We start from the raw sequence: 24,999 nt of genomic DNA on the forward strand, positions 1-24,999 counted from the left end.
TCTTATTTTAAAATTCACATAACAAAATTTTTTGCGAGAAATGTCTTAATCTACTTATTAAAGTCAACTAACATAAAAATGAAATAACTTAAAAACTGTTCATTGTCTTTGCACTCAGACAAAACTTATCATGTTTATTCTTTTTCTCTTCACCTTCAATTCTTAAGTTTTTTCAAGTGTCACCTCTCTCGTTTACTCGGGGGACAGTTAAGTAACGACTGCCACTCTCTTGATTTCTTGGTGTACAGTAAAGTGGCGACTGTCTTCGCTCTCGATTAAGAAGGGTACATTCGTGATGAATGACCAAAAACATTTAAATAGGGTACAACCAGCTGGTTATACTTTAGTGGAAAATAACAATTGTGTCTATCTACATTCTTAAGCACAATGAAAAAAAAAAACAAATTTTAAGTGTCCCTCACTCGTTTGCCTAGGGTACAGGGTCTTCACTCTCGTTTACGAAGAGTACGTTGGTGACGAATAACCCAATATATAGAAATTAGGGTCACCATGTGGTTACACATTAATGTAAATGACTGTCTTTTACGTATGCATTGACTCTTTGTCGAACTGCTGGGTACATACTTATGTATGTATATATGTATGTATGTATATTTATTATACATATAATCAGATGTTTATTATACCCTTCACCTTCGTGAGAAGGGTATATATAAGTTTGCCATTCCGTTTGTAATTTCCAAAATATAATTTTCCGACCCTATAAAGTAATACTACATATTCTAAATTCTTATAGATAGCGGAGTTGATTAAGCCATGCAGGTCTGTCTGTCTGTTGAAATCGGTTTTCTGAAGACCCCAGATATCTTCGGGATCCAAATCTTCAATAATTCTATCAGACATGCTTTCGAGAAATCAGCAAAATCCGTCCATAAACAACGGAGATATAAGCAAAAATCCGAGACAATCTCTGAAAATTTCATAAAAATAGAAAATTTTTCATGCTTTGATAAATAATCAACAACAACACTGCTTATTCATTGCGTTGTGTATTTTATTTTTGTTTTTTTTTTCTTTTTGAGTATTTCGTTTCGTATGTTTGGATGCCTTGGGTATATTGTTTTTGTTTCTTGGTGTATTCAGTTTCATATGTTTGGATGTCTGTTGGTTTCATTGCGTTGTGTATTTTCTTTTGGTTTTTTTGTGTATCTCGTTTCGTTTATACCAACGGTTCCCAAAAGGGGGTCCGCGGACCCCTAGTGGTCCGTAGCAAAATCCTAGGGGGTCCGCGAAGACGAACGAAAAAAATCATGAATAAAAAATATTCTCTATATGTTAGAAAATATTAAAAATATCTCCAAATTTTTCATAAATACTAAAATACACAATTTTTATTCAATAATCCCAGATTTGTTGGTGACTTTTTGAATTTTATTGTTTCGGTCGTTTATCAGGATGAAGCTAGGCCCTACAAATTTATTGTTTCACTTTTATAAAGTAAAGTATTACGTAATTTGTAATTTTTATAAATGTATATGTATCGAAATAAATGTCTTTATATCAGACGGATAATGATTTGCCTTAGAATTAAATACTGATACTGGTATCCCGGAATATGAAGTTAGGTCACATTTCATAATATTTTTTTAAATTGTAAGCAAAAGTGTTAATCTAGTTAATTTTAAATATAAATATTCCATTCCGACGTGATACTCAGATTTTAATTTCATTTTGTTGTCCAATATTATTAAATCAACATCAGAAAATTCATAGCGTTTTGCGTAAATAGTCAAAACCACGCAGTAAAATAATTCGTAGGTATTTTAAAATTCAAATTTAAGATCCAAATTCACAGTACATTCGCAAAGAGTTCAGGTCATATTTTATGTGGGTAACGCATTCCGCAATAAAATCGAAGAAGTCTAACTTTCACATTTTTCCCGAAAACTTAGCTTACATACTCAGCTCACTCCTATGCAATTGCAAAAGAATTTAGAAACATGACTCTTAAAGCACATGTCGACAATACTTGATAAATAACCCTTTTCGCTACCTTGACGAGAAATGAACATGAAAGCTTTCACGATCATAAAATTAAACATCATGTTAGAAGTCATTCTATATTTAAAACCATGCAATTGAAAACATTTCCGAAATACTAAATATTCTCAATGTACGGGAATATTTTATAGGGTTTATGGACCAGGACTAAGACAATTTTCGGATGAACAATTATTTATAACAATAAGATATCAAAATATGTATGGGGGTCCGTGAAATTAAATAAATTCCTCAAGGGGACCGCGAAGTAAAAAACGGTGGGAACCGCTGGTTTATACTATAAACTTTATAGCTATTGCTATGGGAAAATTAAATAAATTTAAATTTTATAAAATTGATATTTATTAAATATACTATGGTGAAGGGTATATAAGATTCGGGACAGCCGAATATAGCACTCTTACTTGTTATAGATACATAATATAAGTACACATTTACATACGTACGTAAAGTCTGATGAAAAAGTAAAATGAAATTCCATCCGTATGATAAAGAGAATAAAAGTCGTACCTATGATTTATATTTTTGTGTTTATACCAGACATACGCGAAAAGCCACCGTAAGAGCTATCTGGTTTTTCCTCATTCACACGTACGTACGTCATTCTCTTAGTTTTGAAGTTTTTTGATTGAGATACACACAGAGAAATCTCTGATGTTAAACGTGAAGATAAGTTCCTGTTTGCCGAATGTTATTTTTTCTGAGTGAATGAGTTAAATAATAAAAATTCTAAAAAAGGTTTAATCATCGACACAAACTCCTAAGCAAATGTAATATCCGCTACTATGTTATTTCCTGACATATACGCCGATTTCCGTCAATGTCCTGATAATATTTTCATTTAGTTGACATTTAGAGCACTCCATATGAGTGCAAAACATCATGGAGGATATTTTTATACACATAACAATCCATTATTTGTTAAATTTCTTAAAATCTTCCATTATTTATTTAGTTTTAACTGCACGGAGTATATATTAGGTTCCACCTTATATCTTAAATAGCAAATGAATGCATTTCCGATGGCAATGAACAAAAATAATAGTTTATGCTTTAGTTTTTTTCTAACATATATTCATACAAAATTCAAAATGTAAGGCTTAGAGTACACTGTAAAGTAGTACACTATACAACACTAGAAAATGTTACAAACTTTTCTTTCAGTGCAAAGAATGCAAAAAAAACTGAAGTGGGGTTAGTGAGGCAAGAAAATTTTACGCTCTGCCGATGTCGGGTGAAAAACCATTATAAGATCATAACGAACGTGACTGCAGCATAACGGGTACGAATGAAAAATATATTCCAACCTCTATTTCCCCTGATGACACCGTTATCGTATCTAGTCGCATTAAAAAACGACAAAGTTCCACTTGCTTGGAAAGTTGGATGTATAATACATTGGGAAATGAAACGCCCGATAACATGTGATCCAGATTTACATTTATCCAAATATGTTTTTAAAAAGCCTGGTGTAATGAAACTGCCATCAATGTAGATTTGAATGATTAGAGGGATGGTGCTTTTGCTGGAAATTGCAGTTCATTAAGTTTTACCGTACATCTAACTATAGAAGTAGGTATTTTTGTCCTCATTGTTGATTGTATCGTTTTGGTGCTCAGGGTGAGTAAGTTTGTTAACGCTTCATCTTCGTGTGAACAGTAGACTATAGCCTAGACTATAGACAAAACTATAGAATAGACTATATACTACACTATAGACTAGACTATAGAGTAGACTTTAGACTAGAGTTTAGATTAGACTACAATAAAGACTATACTATGGACTAGACTATTGATCAGCTTGTACTTGAATCGCATGATGCGTTGTACTTCTTATTTATAGAGACCTCCGAAAGAGCCAATTATTCATGTACCGTATATATAATTAATATATCTTGATACAAAATGAAACCAGTTTTACATTAAAAAAATCAAAACATAAATATGATCCTATCCTTATAATTTTTGGTAGAGCGATTTACGAAGGCATTAAAGTTATTTATTTATTACGTAAAGGTGAATTTTCACCTTTACGTAATTTTTTGAAGGGGACTTTATAACGGGGCTAGAGCCAAATGAGGCCGGATCATTAGGAAAATCGACATTAAAACTTCTATAAAACCAAGATTTACAGATTTTTGTATAGATTTTATAACATTTAACGTAAATATAATCTCAAAAACCCTATTGGTGGTTACGATTTCAACCAGTTTCAATAGTGATCGGTCTTGGGTCAAAGTGGGAAAAGTACATATATGTGCAAATTTTATCAAATTATCTTGAAAATTGCGACCTGTTACATGGACACAGAGACTAATTCAGACCCTATTGATATACCTTAAGGTGGGTATAGAAACAAACGCATAATACCCTACCCACTATAGTGGTGTAGGCTATAAAAAGTACCAACAAGTCACATTTTATTTTTTCAGAGGTTTTCTCGGATTTTTGTTCATATCTCTAATATTTATGAACCGATTTTGCTGATTTTAAATAGGTAACTTCTCGAAATAAATTCTTGACAAAAAAGCTTTTTTATTCATTGTGATTCTAGAGTACACAAGTCAGTTATTGACCTTCAAGTATTGAACTTTGTATGGGGGCTATGGTCAAATGAGACCCGATTATTAAAAATATCAGCAGTAATATTTAAACCGATTTTTGTAGAGATATTAGAACATTTAACATAATTATAAGCTCTAGAGCCCTATTCAGGTGGTTACGGTTATATGGGGTCTAGGTGAAATAATGTGCCAAGAGGATTCATCAAATTATCTTGAAAATTGCGACCTATAGTGTGAGCACAAGGTTATATGGACACACAGACGGACGGACAGATGTACATACATACATATCTTAATCGACTCACCTTAAAGTATAGCAATCGGCTCAGTATCACTTTCTGAGTTCGATTACAGCCTCATTTTAAACCGATCTTTCAGAAGACAAGTACACCATTGACCAGAATATAAAAATAATTATTCTTATATTCTGGTCAATTGTTTACATCCATCGCACAATGTTTGGTTTAAGAACCCATCTCTTTCCAACAAACCTAATGTATATACATACATATGTACTATGTAAGCATATACATATGTTTGTATGTATTTATATCTGTTCAATGTATTAAATATGTTTAACATATATCCATACATACATACATACTTAATTGAGTTATTTAACATTATATATTAATTAATAATTTCATTAAACATTTAAACATTCTGTTTGTGCATTCGACTGTAAGTGGCTGTAAAAAGGCCCTTTGATGTGCCATCATCAGAAATTCTCTTTTAATATAAATAAAATTTATAACGATTTTTAATCATTCAACTTTAAACGATAATTCCTTTATATGTTCATAATTGTAATTTAGTTGGGAAAAGGTTGTCTTTGTTATCGTGGAAGCTATTAGACGTAATAAATTTGGTAGATATGTATGTACATATATGTACATTTGTAATTAAAACTGAATTACATACAGCTTGTGTAATTCGCAGGTGAAATTTTGTTTGGCCAATCATATCATTCAGTTTGTATTTAGGGGTTGAATGATGAATGAGAGCGTGAATGACGAATAATTGCATCATGTTAACGGGGTATTAATTATTCTGTTTGTTCAATGTAGATTCCCAGACCCGATTTGTGTCTCAGTTAGGAGACGACTATGTAACAACAGGAACATTTACTTCATTTCAATGCATTGCATTGTCCACAAATCCCTTGATTACAAGATTTATTCTTGAGTATTTTGATATTTATTAAGGATATTTTATATGTACTAGAGTTCGCCCCGCGGCCGAAATTCGACCGGAACCATTGAAGTAAAGATTGCATACTTATACTGCAAAATAAAACCCTACTTTTATAGTCCAAATGTCTGAAAAGATTTATTTCAATTGCTATTATCAAAGCGTATAACTTGCTTTGATCAACGTATTCTTTTAGAAAATGTGATAAAAGTTGGTTCTAAAATTATTTATGCAACATATTTTTTAAAAATATTTGAATTTTTAAAAACAAAAACAACGAACATTTCTCCTTTCGATTTATTATCCCCTACATAAATGTTCATAAAATCTATGCAAAATTTACAATATGATATTTTCCTATGTTTAACAATCTGCCAATTCCTCCAGCAATCATCCATGCCCCTTGTCGTAAACAATGTCGAACCTGCCCAGCACTATTCCTTTGTAACCTGTAATTATATTCAACCTATATCTCTATATCCCAGCCAAAAAAAAAAAAAAAAGACCTACAGAAGTGATGATTTTAACACATTTTATTTATAGGCGGAATGTCTCTTTTATTTGATTCCAAATTCGTTACGCCTGAAGTCATTCTCAAGAATTAATATTTAATATATTATTTATAGTTATTTGGAAGTGAAATTGTAATTCTTTACTTTACTCTTGTTAAGAGGAATCAGAAAAGTAGAAACCCGAATTGAATTCGAAAAATTATGGAACTATCCAAATTTGTTTTTAGTTTTCTTTAGCTGACAGATAACAAAAACAAAAATAGATTAAAATTCTCAAGAGCGCACAGAATCCAAACCTATTACCTTTTTTCTAAAACTGGACATAGATTTTAATAACTAAAATTCAACGTATCTTCTGTGTTTTCATCTTTTGTAACTATGTATTTCCGCAGAAGGTAGACTTGAAAAAGTACATTGCAAAATATGATCTAACAACATTTTATTCAAAATTCAATTTTTTAATTATTGCCATCAGGACTGTAAAATGATTTCATTCCGATCAAAAGTGGAATTATTTCCGTCTTTTTGTTTTTTGAATAAAGTGGAATGAAACCACTTTCAATTTTTAAAGTGGGGTGTTTTAATTTTTTTTTAAGTTTTAATAAATATCTTTACTAAAATAACTCCATTTTAGATCGGAATGGGCATTTGGAACAGGGATATATATAGTATATATTATCTCTATAAGAAATAAATAAATTTTGCTGTCTTTAGTATAAAAAGTCCATCCTTCAGGTTTATGTTGTATAAATTCTCCCTTATAGCACTCGATAAAGACTTACTACTTATTTGGCTTAAATTTAAATGTTTTTTAATAGAATTTAATAGTAGATATTCTATGAAGCTGTACTACTTATAGGCATTTAAGCGAAGACCTTTTAATAGGCATTCTATTAGCTTCCGCATAGAAGTGCATAGGCAAGAGAGATTTTGCAACAGGAATAAATTCTTATATCTGGAGAATAAGACTTTAACGCCTCTTTACTTTAAGAGTTTGTCCATGATTTAGTTATTATTTAATTTTTCATAATTATTTAAGTATTTAAGTACTTTATAAGAAATGTTTGAAAGAAAACGTTAATAAACTATAAATTCCATGCTTAATTAACATATGTAAATTTAATTGCAAGTAAAAGAATAATAAACGATAAATTGCTAAAGGTGGTATTAGACGACATGTATTTTACTCTAATATCACCTTAAGTAGGGGCAGCCATCAACCCAGAACACATGATTTGTATTTGACCCGTTTCATTTTTCTATTTTTATAAAACATATAATACATATTTCTATAACCGCCTTTTTCCTAATTGGTAAGAATAACCCAAAAAAGAAGAATATCATCAAATCCTCACTGTGCTAAACCTACGTATTTGCGATATACTGATTCATTCATGTACCGACATGACCAACTAAACTATCCTACTTACATATATTTTAACAGGCTTTGTTTTTGTCCATCATTAAAATCTTAAAAATCAATAAAAACTAACATTTATGTAGAATTGTTGTCCCACCAATGTTTTCCCATCATCCTCTTGTATCTTACTTCATTAATATAATAACATATCACTATTACATTAAAAATTTATCACTTTACACTTTTAAAAAATAAAAAACAATAAAATCATATTTTCGCTTTGCCTAAGCCCGTCTGTATACTTATTAGTTTACAAAAATCTTATTAAAAACAACAACAAAAAATATCATTGCAATTTGCAAAATACAAAAATAAACCATCAACAGAGAAGTAACATGTTTTTACACTCTCCTCTCTTTATTTCTACATTGAAAAAAAAAGCAGTGTTGTTGTTTTGCTTTCTTATTTTGTTTTCTATTTTTTAATTCAAGCACATGTTTGTGTGATTGTGTATTGGTAGAAACTTTAAACGCTTATATTTCCGAAAATACTGAACCGATTTTGATCATATATAGATTCTGCAGTGAGGCTCGCGAATCTACATTCATCAAAAAAAGGATCAAGAAAATCGGTCAAGTAATAGAGCCGGAAAATGTTCCCAATCGTTTTGGCTTTGCGTATTTATATATATGATGATGATGATGTATGTGTGCGAAAACATTCAGTGGTTTTTGTACAATATATTTTTTATGACTTGCTACTTTTTTTCTTCTTAGATAAAAATACACATAATAATAAAAAAATCATAATTCAACACATTTGATACTTTTTTGTTTTTTCATTTATAATCATCATCCTTGAAACTTTGTTTTATTAGGGTTTTTTTTATCAAGAGTACTCTCAAGAAATTTGTGGCAATATTTTACTTAACGATTTTTTGGTTACACATTAACCTTTTCATGACAACATCTTTGGTTCCATGGAATGGCCTCCCGGGGCATGTTTCCTTGATGAAAGACCCTCATCTTGGTGCAATCCCGGGGTAAAGAGGTGCTATCTGCACCTCAAGTCTGCCGTGACTATAAAATGGTAATGTAACTTCATTCCTCGGCTAGTCCTTGGTGTGATTCGACATAGGGTCTAACCAGAGAACCACATAATCTGGTACTACGGGTGGCCAGATGCCCCCAGGACTTGTCCTGGCTGGTCAGTTTGTTGAGGTTCCTTCGCGATCCACTAGTGGCTGTGGTTTAAACCCAAATTCGCGGGAAGAGTAAGTTGTAGTTAAAAAACTGATGCACGGTGAAATCTACATATATTTCGGGATAAGTTCGGTGCTGTTACCGAATATCAACAGATACCCCACAGAGGAGTGACTGTGAGACTAAGCGTTGGAAATAAGTTGGTGTTAATTGTATATGATACAGGATGAATGTAGGGGTATACAGTCCTTGACAACCCGTATACCTAGAGAAAGTGTGTCGGATGTTGTTTTCTTATGGGTGTGTCGTTCGTGCAGTAGCCGACTCAACAGAGGCCATCCCATCTGCGTGGTTGTAAACGGAAGTGATGTTTTTCATCTCGGAAGTAAGGCAACGGGGCAGCAATGGTCAGAGATAAGAGCACTCGAGCAAAGTGCACGTATACTGGACCGGAACTTCGATATACATATGTACGTAAATTGCCACCGGCGTGTTAGAATCACAAGGGGGCGGTGGTGAAGCTCACCCAGTAGTTGGAAAAGATCAAAGTGAAATAAGGCCTCTAAGGCAGGTGTTCACGTGAAGCACTTCGACATTCATGTCAGTGCGGATTAGACTCCTCCATGTTTTCTTGATTATAGATCCCATCTTGTGTTGTAAAAATGAATCCGTGCTTCGAAGTGCCAAGTGGGCGACCTACGCTTTAAAGGAATGCATTGAGTGAGTCCAAAGTGTTTGTACCTGTAAGAAGTAGTAAGGGGCGGTGGTGATTCGTCAAAGAAGCTGTGGATATAAAAAAGACCACCGTGAAATAAGGCTTTTAAGGCAGGTGGTCACGTAAAGCACTTCGTCATTCTTGTCAATGCGGAGGTTGTGGACTAGATTTTCAATAGATACTTGTAAAGGAGGTCATAACAGGACGGGGGGGCCGAGGGGAGGGCGAACGAACGAACGAACGAACGAACGAACGAACGAACGAAACGAACGAACGAACGAACGAACGAACGAACGAAAACGAACGAACGAACGAACGAACGAACGAACGAACGAACGAACGAACGAACGAACGAACGAACGAACGAACGAACGAACGAACGAACGAACGAACGAACGAACGAACGAACGAACGAACGAAAACGAACGAACGAACGAACGAACGAAGAACGAACGAACGAACGAAACGAAACGAACGAACGAACGAAACGAACGAACGAACGAAACGAACGAACGAAAACGAACGAACGAACGAACGAACGAACGAACGAACGAACGAACGAACGAACGAACGAACGAACGAACGAACGAACGAACGAACGAAAGAACGAACGAACGAACGAACGAACGAAACGAACTAACGAACGAACGAAAACGAACGAACAACAACGAACTAACTAACTAACTAACTAACTAACTAACTAACTAACTAACTACTAACTAACTAACTAACTAACTAACTAACTAACTAACTAACTAACTAACTAACTAACTAACTAACTAACTAACTAACTAACTAACTAACTAACTAACTAACTAACTAACTAACTAACTAACTAACTAACTAACTAACTAACTAACTAACTAACTAACTAACTAACTAACTAACTAAGTAACTAACTAACTAACTAACTAACTAACTAACTAACATTTTACTGCCAACGTTGTAAGATGTAACAATCATGTATACATAACTTTACTAATTGACTGACTGGGTGATTTAATCTAGTTTAATCTAAATTTTGCGCTTTTTAGTATTCAGTTACGTCAATTATTATTATAAGTGAGAAAACATAACCAATACAAACAATAAAATAATCAATAAGAAAGAAGATAAACATAATTTAATTTATAATAATAATAATTTTATTTTTTTTTCATAAAATTATTCAACTTAATAAAAGTAATATTTTCTAAAGCAACTGTTTATTGTTTATATATTCGACTGAAAAGTTGGCAATACTAACGAAGTTAATTGCTCTTAAATTCATTACTGAAAACCACAATCATTGTTTAAAGTCTGCCTAAATTTGTTCCGAGTTTTATCTAACAGCAAGTTATGCCACATTCAACCTCTAAATAGACGCCCTAAATTCTTCATGCTATGTTTCCACTGGCTTAAAATCTGCGACACCGTGGAAACGTGGTATTAGCAATAACTGAGAATCTGGATTTGCTTATAATTATAAGTGGCACCATGGTATTAGTGGGGTATATATGCCAATTTCAATAATGTATTAAAGATATATGATCAAAAGTTAAATAACCTGAAACTTTTAAAAAACTTCATTTCTGGAAATTCAAAACAAAAATCATCCTTTATTATGCAAATATTATTTCTATTAATTTCCCAAAATTCGATATGAAATTCTGGCAAATTTTTAGACATTTGTGTGGTTTGTGAAAAAAAACATTAACGTTTAATCAACTTGTCAAAAACGAAATAAATAAAATCAAATAATGCAAACGGAAATGAGTTTGACAATTTGAACAAAATGAAGTTGACATATGGAAAAAAGTGCATAAAATGCCAAATAGTAATTTCCTACTTTTGATTATTAGTTTTTACAAACATCAAAATATTAAGGCAGATCACAGTTTTAAATAGAATATGTGTTGTATTAATAATATATATTTTTTGTATAATTAAATATTTACTTTTTTCCAATATATTTACAGGAAACTTTTAAACAACATTAAAAATTTAATCATTTACAAGCATATTTAAAATAAAATAAGAAAAAATTTAAAACAAAAAAGGAAGCGTGTCTTGTACATCAGCAATGCAGCAATATTTAACAGCAACAACAGCAACAACAAAAATATTTAAAATAAGAACCCATCAACTATTTTATTGCCAATTAGTAAAATACTTATTGACACTGGTTCAACAATAAAACAACGAATATTTAAAAAAAAATTAAATAAAAAGGAAAATTAAATATAAAATCATTGTAAAACAAGTGGTTGTACGTGTTTACACGTTTGTTCAGGGCTGCTCTGGCCACGAGAGAGTACACACACTGACAAATATTGCATTATTAAACAGCAATTGACGGCTGACAATTAAAAGCTTGACAATTGGATTTCAGAATTTTATTTTTCCCTGAAAATTGCCATTAATTGTAGTTTGCATTTCTAGTGAAAGTGCCTGTCGTCCTGTATTGTCCTGTCCGTTCTCTGTGCGAGTGTGTGTGTGCGTGTGTGACGAACATTTTATCACCAACGAAATTCATTTTATACCGTCAAGTTGGAAGGAAAAAAACTTTTTACAGCAGTTAATCATTTTTTCACTGGTTCAACATTTGCCAGGGAAATTCGACAGCTAATGGTGAGTGCTTTTTAATAATTATTATTAAATATATATTTTAATCTAATTATTCACTTCATCTAAGGGAGTTGTAGCCCAAAAATATTCATATTGTATTCAGTATTAGATCCTGCTTGTAGCAGTGAGATATAATGTAACTCCCTTCCTATTTCTCATGACAGTTAAGGCAGCACATTCACCTTACCTTTACAGCTGAAAAAATCGCTAAACGGCAGCTCAAGTCGATATGTATTTAGTGTCCAGTTAGTGCTGCCAGCAACCTCGATATATCCCTCTTGTTCCCTTAGGTTATAAGTTGCCTAGTGCGTTTCTCCTTGAATGAAGGCCCCATAACTTGGCCCTGCTACAGTATCTAGATTATTCCATCCATTTTCAGCATGTTGTTTAAAAATAGTCTGTGGATACTAATTTTGATCCCAACATAGTTGCTGCTTAAAAGGAGTTGGAGATATTCTAAACAGATCTCGTTCTGGTTAGGTCACCTGCCTCTTCATTTTTATAGTAGGCGCTATGCGTAGCCTTCGCAGATCCTTCTTAAATTATCTAACTAATTGAGAACTGGTACAGTAAAAGTTTATCGCCTGAAAAACACAGGCGATAAACTGAAAAACATAACAGTTGTTGGAAACACGTTGAGAATAACTTATCCCAGCTTTTTCGAGAAGACAAAAACCAACATCGCCGATCATTTTAGAACCATCTGTATAAATCCACTAATCATATCTGGAGGGAGGTCTGACTTTGAAAACTCTGGGGTAGTGTGGTCGGATGGTTGGCTAAAGGCAGTAGACTTGAAATCCTAACATGTCCACATGTTCTTAATCCCCAACATCTATTCATCCCGAACATCTTGCGACAAGTAGGCGTAGGCAACCGTTGGAATTCGGACTCTGTGTTTGATGTTCAGTTTCGGTAAAAACCCCAATCAGAACTAAGCAAGGTACTAAAATACTTGTTTGTCTTACAGCATTTATTAGTTCTTGTTATAAAAACTTTTATACTTAGAGAGACAGACCTACTGAAATATTATCTTATTGATCATGGCATTTTCTTCAATGAGATTGGTATCCATTAGGTTGCTTAAATCCTGAAATTTTTTTCAGATTCCACTTAACATAATAGGACCGCAAAATAAATTCAAGAAGTAAACATTGGGACTATACCTAGACAGTTTGCATCTCTCAAGGCTTTAAACTTTAATATTACAATATTGAAATGAGTTCTCAATTGTATACGCGACATTTCCTACCACAGTCTATTCCTTGTCAGGAAATGTTCTTGGACGAAACTATTTTCTAAAAGTATATTAAAATTCCCCTAGTCGCGATATCGAATCTAACAGAAACATATGAAATCTGGTAATCTACCTTTATCTCCCGAATATCTTCGAGAAGAAACAAAACTCTCTCACTTGGCTTTTCTAACTTCTTAACTTCTTAAAAAATTTATTTCAGACACGAACTACATCCGTAAGTGTCGATGACACTGCAGACGTATTTACAAACGTTGACCAGATAACTGGCAGTAACGATGAAGCGCAGACAGATATATCACATGCCATTGCGGCGGCAAACAATGAACAAAGTACATCGATAGCGGCGTCACCCTCAGTAGATGGTATTTTGACAAAAACTCATCCCCCAGCGCGACGGCGTTCACCCAGACAACGCAAAAAACCCCATTTACATGACAATGGTGAAGATGAGCGCACAATAGCTGATATAACAACAAAATCCAATAAACGTCATAAAGATAGCAACTCTAGAACAGAAATCAATACTCAACGAAATCGTCGACCAAGAAATCAACGAAAACAGCGACATACTTCAGATCCAGATACGGATTCATCATGTGATTTTACCACCACTATTTCAGCACAACAACGTCAAAATTATTCAAATGTCTTAACAAGTACTCGTGTCACGTGTGTCAGGGATTTCGCCGAGGAAATCGTTTATGAGGACAATGGCAATGAAGAGAAAGACTACTCTAGTGATCGTGATACAAAACGAGATGATGGCGAAGATGAAGACGAGGAATACGATGAAGAGGACTATGATGATGAAGAAGAGGAGGATGATGATGAAAATGAGGATGATATGGAAGATGAAGACTATTTTGGAGAGTCGGCTTTAAAAGAGCGTAAACGTAGTAATACTTCAAGTACGGAGGGTGGTAGTTTACGATTTACGCGTGAGAAACGTGTCAAACGCAAATCGAAAATACGTCAATTCTCAACACAACGAACGTATTCAAATGATTCGAATGAGGGCGGTAGTGGCCGAATCATATCAAAGGCACAAATGAGAGGTAACAGCATATTTTACATAAGAAATGTCCATAAACTTATGCAGTTAAAAGATTTATAATTTTTTAAATGTCATTTTAGTTGATCAGTTATTATCCGTCTTTATTAAGCATTGTTTTCATTTATAAATAATTTCATTACAGAGTTCCGAGAAGCCTTCCGTTTATTCGATAAAGATGGCGATGGTTGTATAACCAAAGAAGAACTGGGTACAGTAATGCGATCTTTAGGTCAATTTGCTCGTGTTGAAGAACTACAAGAAATGTTGCAGGAAATCGATGTTGATGGTAAGCGATATTTTCAAATCATACTGATGATATTTAACAATTCTATATATTCTAATTTGTAAAACAAAAATATATTTTTTTGCTCAATTTGCAACGAAACCTAGAACTTATAAAATTTATCTGGTATCTTTTTAGTCAGATATAAAACTTAACTGGAGTCTTAAACTCATTCAATTTTTGTTTCTTCTTACTTTCTTTGGCAGGCGATGGCAATGTTAGTTTCGAGGAATTTGTTGACATCTTGTCGAATATGGCATACGAGGATAAATCGGGTCTTTCATCTGCCGATCAGGAAGAACGAGAATTACGTGATGCATTTCGTGTATTTGATAAACATAATCGTGGTTATATTACCGCTTCAGATTTAAGAGCCGTTCTACAGTGTTTGGGAGAAGATCTTGATGAGGAGGAGAGTAAGTATTACGATATTGTAAGGTTAGGTAAGAAAGGGTTATATAAACTAAGGTCCAACTCCACTCAGAGATCGTTCTGGTTTATTGTAATTTTCTGCAATAAGGCGATAGTGGAAAAGTCAAAGAAGTCAGAATCAGATCAAGAAAATTATGTGATAGACGATCTGAAACGTCATTGCAGACTCCAACTGACAGAACGGCAAATTTCCCTAATAAAACCGAAATAAATTGCATCCAGCAATATTAACCAGTTTTTTCTGAGATCCAGACATCTACGATGATAGCATTTTATATGCTCAATCGTGCCCCCCGGGCATGTTTCCTTGATGATAGATCCCATCTTGGTGTATTGCAATCCGGGGATATAGAGGTGCTACCAGTACCTCTATAAACTGGTGATGATCAAATGTGTCCTCGTGCTTTTCCCTGGAATGATTTGACATGGGGTCTAATCAGAGAACCACATAATCTGGTACTACAGGTGGCCGGTTGCCCACAGGACTTTGTCCTGTCTGGTCAGTTGGTTGAGGTTCCTTCGGGATCCACGTAGTGGCTGTGGTTTACATCCAAAATCGTGGGAAGGGACAGTTGGTTTGATTCACGGTGAAGTAATATCTTTTCAATATAAGTTTCTATTATCGTCGTTAAGAGCGGTACAAACCACAGGGTAGGCTGTGTAATAAAATGTCGCAAATGAGCTGATAATGCAATGATTGATCATTAAAATGATGTGTTGACTGTTGGATATGATTTATCTGATGGAAGAGATGGAAGTGTCGGATGAGACGGAAGGGTTGGAAAAGATGGATGATGTAAGAAGGTTGATGGATTGGTGGTTTTCTGCATTCTTAAGTATGATTGATGGTTTTTGAACGGTTTGGTGACGATGTTTATTCTTTGTTTTATCGGCAATTTTCTTTCAAGCTTGGGTGTGTATGGAGTTTATTTTAATGATGCTTAACATAAAGCAGTAGGTCCTAATGGCCACTGAAATAAGTCTTGTCAAGTTATTATGGAATTTGTGATTCGATCTACCAATTTGTGCTGTTGCCGAAGCAACAGAGCCTCGTGGTTGCGCGACTACTGGTTGTAAATACTACCTGTGCGGATCGTTAGAGGATGGGGGCGCTACGGCTCATGACTGTTGATCTATCTCGGTGTTGATCCCGAGATTATAGATTCAATGGGTGCGATGTTGGGGTCTACGTTGACCCCCCTCTATCGATTCGTCAGGTACTTTTCAGCCTGTAGGGGTAGCTTTCTATCTGTCTTTCCGCAGCGTGATCCCTTGGCAAGAGATTAGATAGCTCGACCTCTTTAGCAAAATGCTTGTACATGCCACCTGATTTTTTCATAGAAGAATTCAGGGGCGAGTGGAATACTGTTCTCAAGTCTACCCAGTGGATGAAAAAGATTACCGTGAAATAAGGCCGTTAAGGCAAGTGGTCACGTTATGCACTCGACATTCGTTTCTCTTCCTTGTCTCGCAAGTTTGTCATCTAACTCATTATACAGTATATTGTAGTGTCTTGGTACACAACACAGTATTTTTTCTAAATTGTAAGACCAGACACGTCAGCACCAATGTTCTAAGTACAGCTTGACTATAGACATAAATTATAACTACAGACCTCAGAGCTATTGCTTTTGCATCAGTTCGTTTGCTTTGTATGATAGCTAGATCATAGCTATGACATTATAAAGATCGTTGTTCCGAAATCTGAAGTATTTACACTATGATCTGAAATTCCACTGGGATCATACTAATCAAGTGGACCCGTTTCGTATGATTATCACGCGAAACTTTTACCATCGTAAACTCATACAGCGTTCCCAGCAGCCACATTCTCTACGTAATTTTTGATAGTGATCAAGTATAGGAATATATTCAAACACTACACCATTTGAATAGGCGATTATTTTCTTACTTTTGTATTCAAATAGCCTTATAATACCGTTGACCGCTAGTAACGTCAGTACGGGAGATAACACTGCTTCTGTTTCGAGTGCCTCGTCTCTGAATTCTTGGATTACAAATTACCTTAACTGTAAAATTGTCACATGTACTCATTACTTAGAAGCGATTTATAGCATGAATTACAGTTCATTGTTCAGAAACTCAGTTTCCTGGATATAGTACTTTAGAATTCGTCAATCATTCCCAAGATGTTTGAATCTTAGATGTTGACAGAGAAAGTGTTCCTTGCTATAAAGAGCATCCTTCTTTTCATTCGCCCTTTCTTTGCGATTATCCCTGAGAGGCCTGGTACCACATCACATGTACTCATTACTTAAAAGCCATTTATGGCATGAATTTCGGTTCAACGTTCAAAAACTCAGTTTCCTGAATATAGTTCTTTAGAAATCGTCAATCATTCCCATGATGTTTGAATCTTAGATGTTGACAGAGAAAGTGCTCCTTGATATAAAGAGCATCCTTCTTTTCATTCGCCTTTTCTTTGCGATTATCCCTGAGAGGCCTGATACCCATATGATTCAGATTATTCGGTTATGGCTCTGTGCGATACGGTCTTAGATTTAACATTATCAGCTGATTTTATTCAGAAACTCAGTTTCCTGGATGTAGTTCTTTAGAATTTCTCATTCATTTCCGAAATATTTTGATCTAACTTCTCCGAAAGCCTATCTACGACAGAGAAAGTGTTCCTTGCTATAATGAACATGCTTCTTTTAATAGCAAGGACATTCGCTTTTTCTTGGCCGATTATCCTCGATAAACCTGGTAGCAGATTATTTGGTTATGGCTATATTCGATACGGTCTAACTATTAACAAAAGTCAATAGAATTCTTTAGACATTCCCCATGGACTTTCATCTGGAAGCTAGTGTTGTGTTTAGGAAGGTGGTATTATATTTCAGTTTCCGAGTTTTTAATATAGATCCCCAGATTACTTTTGTCTCCTACAGATTCCTGGTGGAGTTTTCTTAAATAATTCGCATGGCTACGATCTCCTATGTCCCACTGGTAGCGTACGTCTGATGTTTGTATATTGATGGCATGTCCTGTAATCGTCAATAGAATTCTTTAGACATTCCCCATGGACTTTCATCTGGAAGCTAGTGTTGTGATTAGGAAGACGGTATTATATTTCAGTTTCCGAGTTTTCAATATAAATACCCAGAACCGTTTTGTCTCCTACAGATTCCTGGAGGGGTTTTCTCAAATAATTCGGTTGACTACGATCTCCTATGTCTCACAGGTATTTGATAGGGCACGTCTGATGTTTTGTATATTGATGACATGTCCTGTAATCGACTTTGATCAATTCTACTAAAGATACGTGTGTTATCATCAGTGAGTTTCGACTCGTCCTCTGTGTCTAACAATGTTTCTAAATCGTGGCTCGAGTTTGTGTTCATGACCCGATTTCCATCAAGGCAGGAGAATGCCTAGATAGTTAACCACTATCTATGTGCGACCAATAGACATTTAACCTGTTGCTTCATCCTAATCTTAGTAGTGTCAGAACTACTCTTGTTCTACGCGGCCGGTTTTTTTCCGTATCCTGCAATGAGCGGAGGATGGCCTTCAAGTGTGACATTCATACGTTATTCTGCAAATACGGAATTTGAAAAGTATATGGTTTTTATCTGTGAGTTTCGCCACGTATCTTTGTCCAACAATGTTTCCAAATCTTTAATCGAGGTAGTGCTAATGGCCCCAATTATGTACATCCAAGCAGGAGTGCGCCTAGATATTAAACCTTCTCCGCCACTGATATCGTCTTGTATATGATCCTAAGGTGTTCAATATAGGTAGGAATTTTCGTCTTTGTTGTGAAAAGACGTTGTAAAATGTGCTGGTAGAGGGACAGTGGACTCTTGGTATTGTCCTTAATTCGACAAATTTGGAATACTAAACATTCGAAAATAGGCCACAGCGTTGAAATATACATTTTAACTAAAGATTTGTTTCATTTACAAGTGATGTTTTACGCCTGGACACTCTGAATAAATGAAAAACAATTCGACAGATGAAGCATCAACAATGTGTCAACTGTCAAAGTTAGGAACTGTTTATTGAAAGGGCAAGATTTTTTCTTTATTAATTTCACTATTCCGTTTTATATGGAACTGTAATTCAAACACATACATACATATGTTTACCAAAATAATTCCATTTTCGTATTTTCTTTCCTTTTTACTATTTTCTACCTTTTTTTGTTGTAACTTAACCAGTTGAGGATATGATTAAAGAAGTGGATGTCGATGGCGATGGTCGTATAGATTTCTATGAATTTGTACATGCTTTGGGAGAGCCAGAGGATTCACAGGAAAACGACGAAGAAGAAGAAAACACTACATCACCATTGCCAACACCCAAATCCAATGTTTCCATAACGTACGAATAAATTTAAACAACAAGAAAAAAAATCAATTTTGCTCAAAACAAAAAAAAAACTTTTCTTTTTTTGCATAATAATTGTAATTTTCTAGGAACTAATAACATGAATCATAATAAACATTTTTAACTTTAATAGAAAGAAATTTAATAGAAAATCTATAAATCTTAAAGGAAATTGAAAAACTAATCAAAAACTCTTTTAAACTAAATACATACATATTATTATATATTAAATTTTTTTATTATAATAATAAAAATTACAATTTAAATGCTAAATTTTTAAAATAAACTTTTAGTTTGTATATTCTCAGCCGGGGAAAAAATTCATAAGGTTGGTTCAGGAGTTAATAAAGAACAAGAAAGTAAAACAAAACAAACAACGAAATTGGAAAAAAATAATTAAAAAATAAAATTTCATTAAATTTTTATTTAAAATTTTTCTTTTCAATTTGACTTTGACTATAAAATATATTATTTAGTTTAAAAAAATTTAATAAACAATTAAAGAATTTTATAAAAATTTAAAATCTAAAATCAGCTGAGAATATATTACTCTCTATAGACGTTATTTATTAATAATTTATTTTAATTTTAAATTGATTTTGAAAAAAAAACAAAAACATATCAATTACTTTTAGACTTCTAACTGAGTAAAATAAATTTAAATAAACGAATAAAATCAAATTTAACAAATATTATCTAAATCAAATTATCTGCAGTTTTATTTAAAATTGAATCAAAACTAAATTATATTTTATTATTTTGTACAACTTAAACTTCTTTAAATTATAGTAACTAATTACAAAAATAAAAAAAATATTATTAAATACATTAGTAAATGTTTAACTACTAATTAAAACAATGAATTGAAATCGATATATTTAAATAGTTTTGCTTTTGAACGAATTAACATCTATAAATATTCATAATTATAATGACATAAAAACAAAAAAATAATGAAAATTTACATAATTATTAATACAATTATTTAACAACTAATAAGTACACTTTTATTGTAAGTATAATTTTATTTAAAAAAAGAACAAACTTTCAAATATTTCAATAAATATTCCAAATCTAAATAATCAAAAAAATTAAAAAGTGTTTGTGTTTTTATTATCGAATTAGAATCGGGGAAATACTAATATCCTTAAATTGTAATTATGCAAGCTGAGTTAATCTATAACTCATAAGAGAATCAGCATATGTTGGAAATAAGTCTAAAATTACTTAATAGCTACAAAAAACCTGTTGCTCCTACCTAACCTTAGTTGTGTCAGAACATTTCTTGTTTGCCGCGGCCCCAAAGATTTGGGGCCACGGTGTCAAAAGTGATAAATATCTCAGGCTCATATCTTGCAAATCGTACGGAGTTTTAATTTACTTTCTGAGTCAACAAAATCAAAAACTTCATCTTCATTCTTTCATTTTAAGTGGAAAAAAGTTTTACATTGTTTTACATTGCTTCTATTTTAGACACCTGTACGTATACGTGTTAATGATTTGATGATATTACAAATATTGAGTATGCGTATAGCTGTATATCTAGTAGGGAAAAAAGGGGAAAAAATCGATTATTTTTTAAGTTTTTTTGTGATTTTGATCTTGAAGAAGTGCATAACTGTAAAGTTTGCCCTAAAGTTGGTCGATAGATAGATAGATAGATAGATAGATAGATAGATAGATAGATAGATAGATAGATAGATAGATAGATAGATAGATAGATAGATAGATAGATAGATAGATAGATAGATAGATAGATAGATAGATAGATAGATAGATAGATAGATAGATAGATAGATAGATAGATAGATAGATAGATAGATAGATAATAGATGATAGATAGATAGATAGATAGATAGATAGATAGATAGATAGATAGATAGATAGATAGATAGATAGATAGATAGATAGATAGATAGATAGATAGATAGATAGATAGATAGATAGATAGATAGATAGATAGATAGATAGATAGATAGATAGATAGATAGATAGATAGATAGATAGATAGATAGATAGATAGATAGATAGATAGATAGATAGATAGATAGATAGATAGATAGATAGATAGATAGATAGATAGATAGATAGATAGATAGATAGATAGATAGATAGATAGATAGATAGATAGATAGATAGATAGATAGATAGATAGATAGATAGATATTTTGAACAAAAATGAATTTATTCTTTCATATTACTGCATACATTTGTTTCCTAATGAGGGTAAATTGTAAAACTTTTTAAATACTACACATAGTTGTTTAATTAATGAACTTAAAAAATATTGAACAAACCAAACATTTAGTTGATAGTTTTTCTTGAATCTCTCTAGATAGTTTTGGTAAGGACTTAATGTAAATTGATGTTGGTTGGCTGCAGGGGATGGAATCCCGGCCATGACATGTTATGCTTATAAGTTAAACGCGGTCTCTACTTAAACTGCAACACATTCGATGTTTAAAATCGAAAATGAGACATCTCTATTATTTCGGAAATTTTTACTATAGAGTTCTGTGAATTCTATGATGTCCGTATACATATCTGAACTGATATAAATTCTATAAATTTCTACTCATTTACTCTACTTTTATTCATAACATTTGTTTACTATAAGTCCACTTATCTATACCAGCCAAGGGTATTTTTTCAAATACTGTGTACGGGTACACTGCTAAACTTGTTGCAATTTCACAAAAGAGAAATTAAATTTTCGCTTGCTTTACACATTAGCGTACAATTTAAGAGTGATTGGCCACAGCTGATTATTAGTCTAACTATGTTTATATGAACACAAAAGCAAATATTTACACATGACTTTTGTAGGTGAACAAGACATAATCTCAACAGGAAAAGTAAAAAAAGGACAAATAACATACATGCATATGTATTCACATACATATATACATATGTAGATTACATATGTAAACATGAGTAAATTACATACATTCATGTATACATTAACACACACACATAACCACCAACACAAAAAAAGGTCAGTAATGTTGAAAATTGGTTGTATCAACATTCATTCATTGGAGTCCTTTTGAATAATAACAATTGGACTGGAGGTAAAATGAAAGAAAGATGCAGAAAAAACAAACATTTTTGTTTCCTGTCATTGATAAAGGCAGCCAAAGGAACAACAAAGCAGAGACCAAAAACATCCTCATTACAAAAAAAAAAAAAAAAACATACAAAATCCCAGCAGCAATTGTACGGTTGATTGTGAGTAAGGTCAAAAAGCAAACTGCTGGACAGACTGAATTATATCGACACAGGAATATATTTTGAAACATTTTTTAAGCTCTAAATGTTGCCACTCATCCATTTGGTCAACTGAATGAATATTGAAATATACACTCATACTAATGATGTCCTTTTTTTATTTATTGCTTTTCTATGATTTAAAATTTGTATTGGGTTTTAAGACAACATACTGGAAGCAAGAAATTATTTAAATATTTCATTTGATTTTGGGAATTGGACTTTAAGGCAACATTGTGGAAAAATGAAGTATGTATTTAAATAATTCAGTTGATTTTACTTCCGTCATAGTTTCCAGAATTTCGGATTTGGCCCTCTGTTTGGGTTACTGCTTTAGAGGAGTTAGTATGTATTAGCATTTTGCAAGAATGTCAATATATCCTCCATAAACAAGGATCTCAGGGAAATATGATTTGAATAAAGAGTAAAGAACAAAACAGCCTGTTGTTGTAAGTTTTTCCCTGAATAATTCATTAATGAGGTGGAGAAATTGTGCCTTCGATTAGTAGACATACTGTGACAGTTAAAAAGATGTACAGAATCATGAGGGCTTCTGGTAGCAGTTGAGAACACAGGTACAACCGGTGAAAGTATTCATTGAGTTTGCCTCTCTGCACGAAATCGTGGGTTGATTTTGACTTAAGAGTTTATTCCAGCCGGTAGCTATTAATGACTTCTGTGACCACCATATGGTGCAATGCCTTCTGTATCGACAATCGGTCGATGACCTAAATGTCTTCAATATAACGCTGAAAGTCTGGCCGGATATGTCTTTGTCTATCTATAGACTAGTCTATACTGTCGTCTGCAGTCTAGTCAATAGTTTATAGTCTAGTCTAGTCTATAGTCCAGTCTATAATCTAGTCTACAGTGTAGTCTATAGTTTAGTCTATAGTCTAGTCTATAGTCCAGTCTATAATCTAGTCTATAGTCTAGTCTATAGTCTAGTCTATAGTTTAGTCTATAGTCTAGTCTATAGTCTAGTCTATAGTCTAGTCTATAGTCTAGTCTATAGTCTAGTCTATAGTCTAGTCTATAGTCTAGTCTATAGTCTAGTCTATAGTCTAGTCTATAGTCTAGTCTACAGTCTAGTCTATAGTCTAGTCTATAGTCTAGTCTATAGTCTAGTCTAGTCTATAGTCTAGTCTATAGTCTAGTCTATAGTCTAGTCTATAGTCTAGTCTATAGTCTAGTCTATAGTCTAGTCTATAGTCTAGTCTTTAGTCTAGTCTATAGTCTAGTCTATAGTCTAGTCTATAGTCTATAGTCTAGTCTATAGTCTAGTCTATAGTCTATAGTCTACTCTATAGTCTAGTCTATAGTCTAGTCTATAGTCTAGTCTATAGTCTAGTCTATAGTCTAGTCTATAGTCTAGTCTATAGTCTAGTCTATAGTCTAGTCTATAGTCTAGTCTATAGTCTAGTCTATAGTATAGTCTATAGTCTAGTCTATAGTCTAGTCTATAGTCAAGTCTATAGTCTAGTCTATAGTTTAGTCTATAGTCTAGTCTATAGTCTAGTCTATAGTCTAGTCTATAGTCAAGTCTATAGTCTAGTCGATAGTCTAGTCTATAGTCTAGTCTATAGTCTAGTCTATAGTCTAGTCTATAGTCTAGTCTATAGTCTAGTCTATAGTCTAGTCTATAGTCTAGTCTATAGTCTAGTCTATAGTCTAGTCTATAGTCTAATCTGTAGTCTAGTTTATAGTCTAGTCTATAGTCTAGCCTATAGTCTAGTCTATAGTCTAGATTAGTCTATAGTCTGGTCTATAGTCTAGTCTATAATCTAGTCTATAGTCTAGTCTATAGTCTATAGTCTAGTCTATAGTCTAGTTTATAGTCTAGTCTATAGTCTAGTCTATAGTCTAGTCTATAGTCTAATCTGTAGTCTAGTCTATAGTCTAGTCTATAGTCTAATCTGTAGTCTAGTCTATAGTCTAGTCTATAGTCTAATCTGTAGTCTAATCTATAGTCTAGTCTATAGTCTTGCCTATAGTCTAGTCTATAGTATAGTCTATAGTCTAGTCTATATTCTAGTCTATAGTCTAGTCTATAGTCTAGTCTATAGTCTAGTCTATAGTCTAGTCTATAGTCTAGTCTATAGTCTAGTCTATAGTCTAGTCTATAGTCTAGTCTATAGTCTAGTCTATAGTCTAGTCTATAGTCTAGTCTATAGTCTAGT

The 24,999-nt window shown here is 33.1% G+C and overlaps 1 protein-coding gene across 6 annotated transcripts in view; it reads left to right on the forward strand.

Annotated features, from left to right (window-relative positions):
- The window catches only part of LOC119601420 (MATH and LRR domain-containing protein PFE0570w), a 51,572-nt gene extending 31,150 nt beyond the window's left edge, over positions 1 to 20,422 (forward strand). For all 6 annotated transcript variants that reach the window (XM_037952350.1, XM_037952349.1, XM_037952352.1 and 3 more), the window contains 5 exons: positions 11,524 to 12,175; positions 13,630 to 14,485; positions 14,627 to 14,770; positions 14,974 to 15,183; positions 19,384 to 20,422. In XM_037952350.1, coding sequence (XP_037808278.1) covers positions 12,173 to 12,175; positions 13,630 to 14,485; positions 14,627 to 14,770; positions 14,974 to 15,183; positions 19,384 to 19,556 — 1,386 coding nt within the window. In that variant the 5' untranslated portion in view covers positions 11,524 to 12,172 and the 3' untranslated portion in view covers positions 19,557 to 20,422. The remainder of the gene's footprint in view (positions 1 to 11,523; positions 12,176 to 13,629; positions 14,486 to 14,626; positions 14,771 to 14,973; positions 15,184 to 19,383) is intronic.
- The last annotated feature ends 4,577 nt before the right edge of the window (positions 20,423 to 24,999 follow it).

Source organism: Lucilia sericata, unplaced genomic scaffold, assembly GCF_015586225.1.
Source record: "Lucilia sericata isolate MDLA Ls3-8-SP2 unplaced genomic scaffold, ASM1558622v1 Contig000161F_arrow, whole genome shotgun sequence".
Taxonomy (NCBI): Eukaryota; Metazoa; Arthropoda; class Insecta; order Diptera; family Calliphoridae; genus Lucilia; species Lucilia sericata.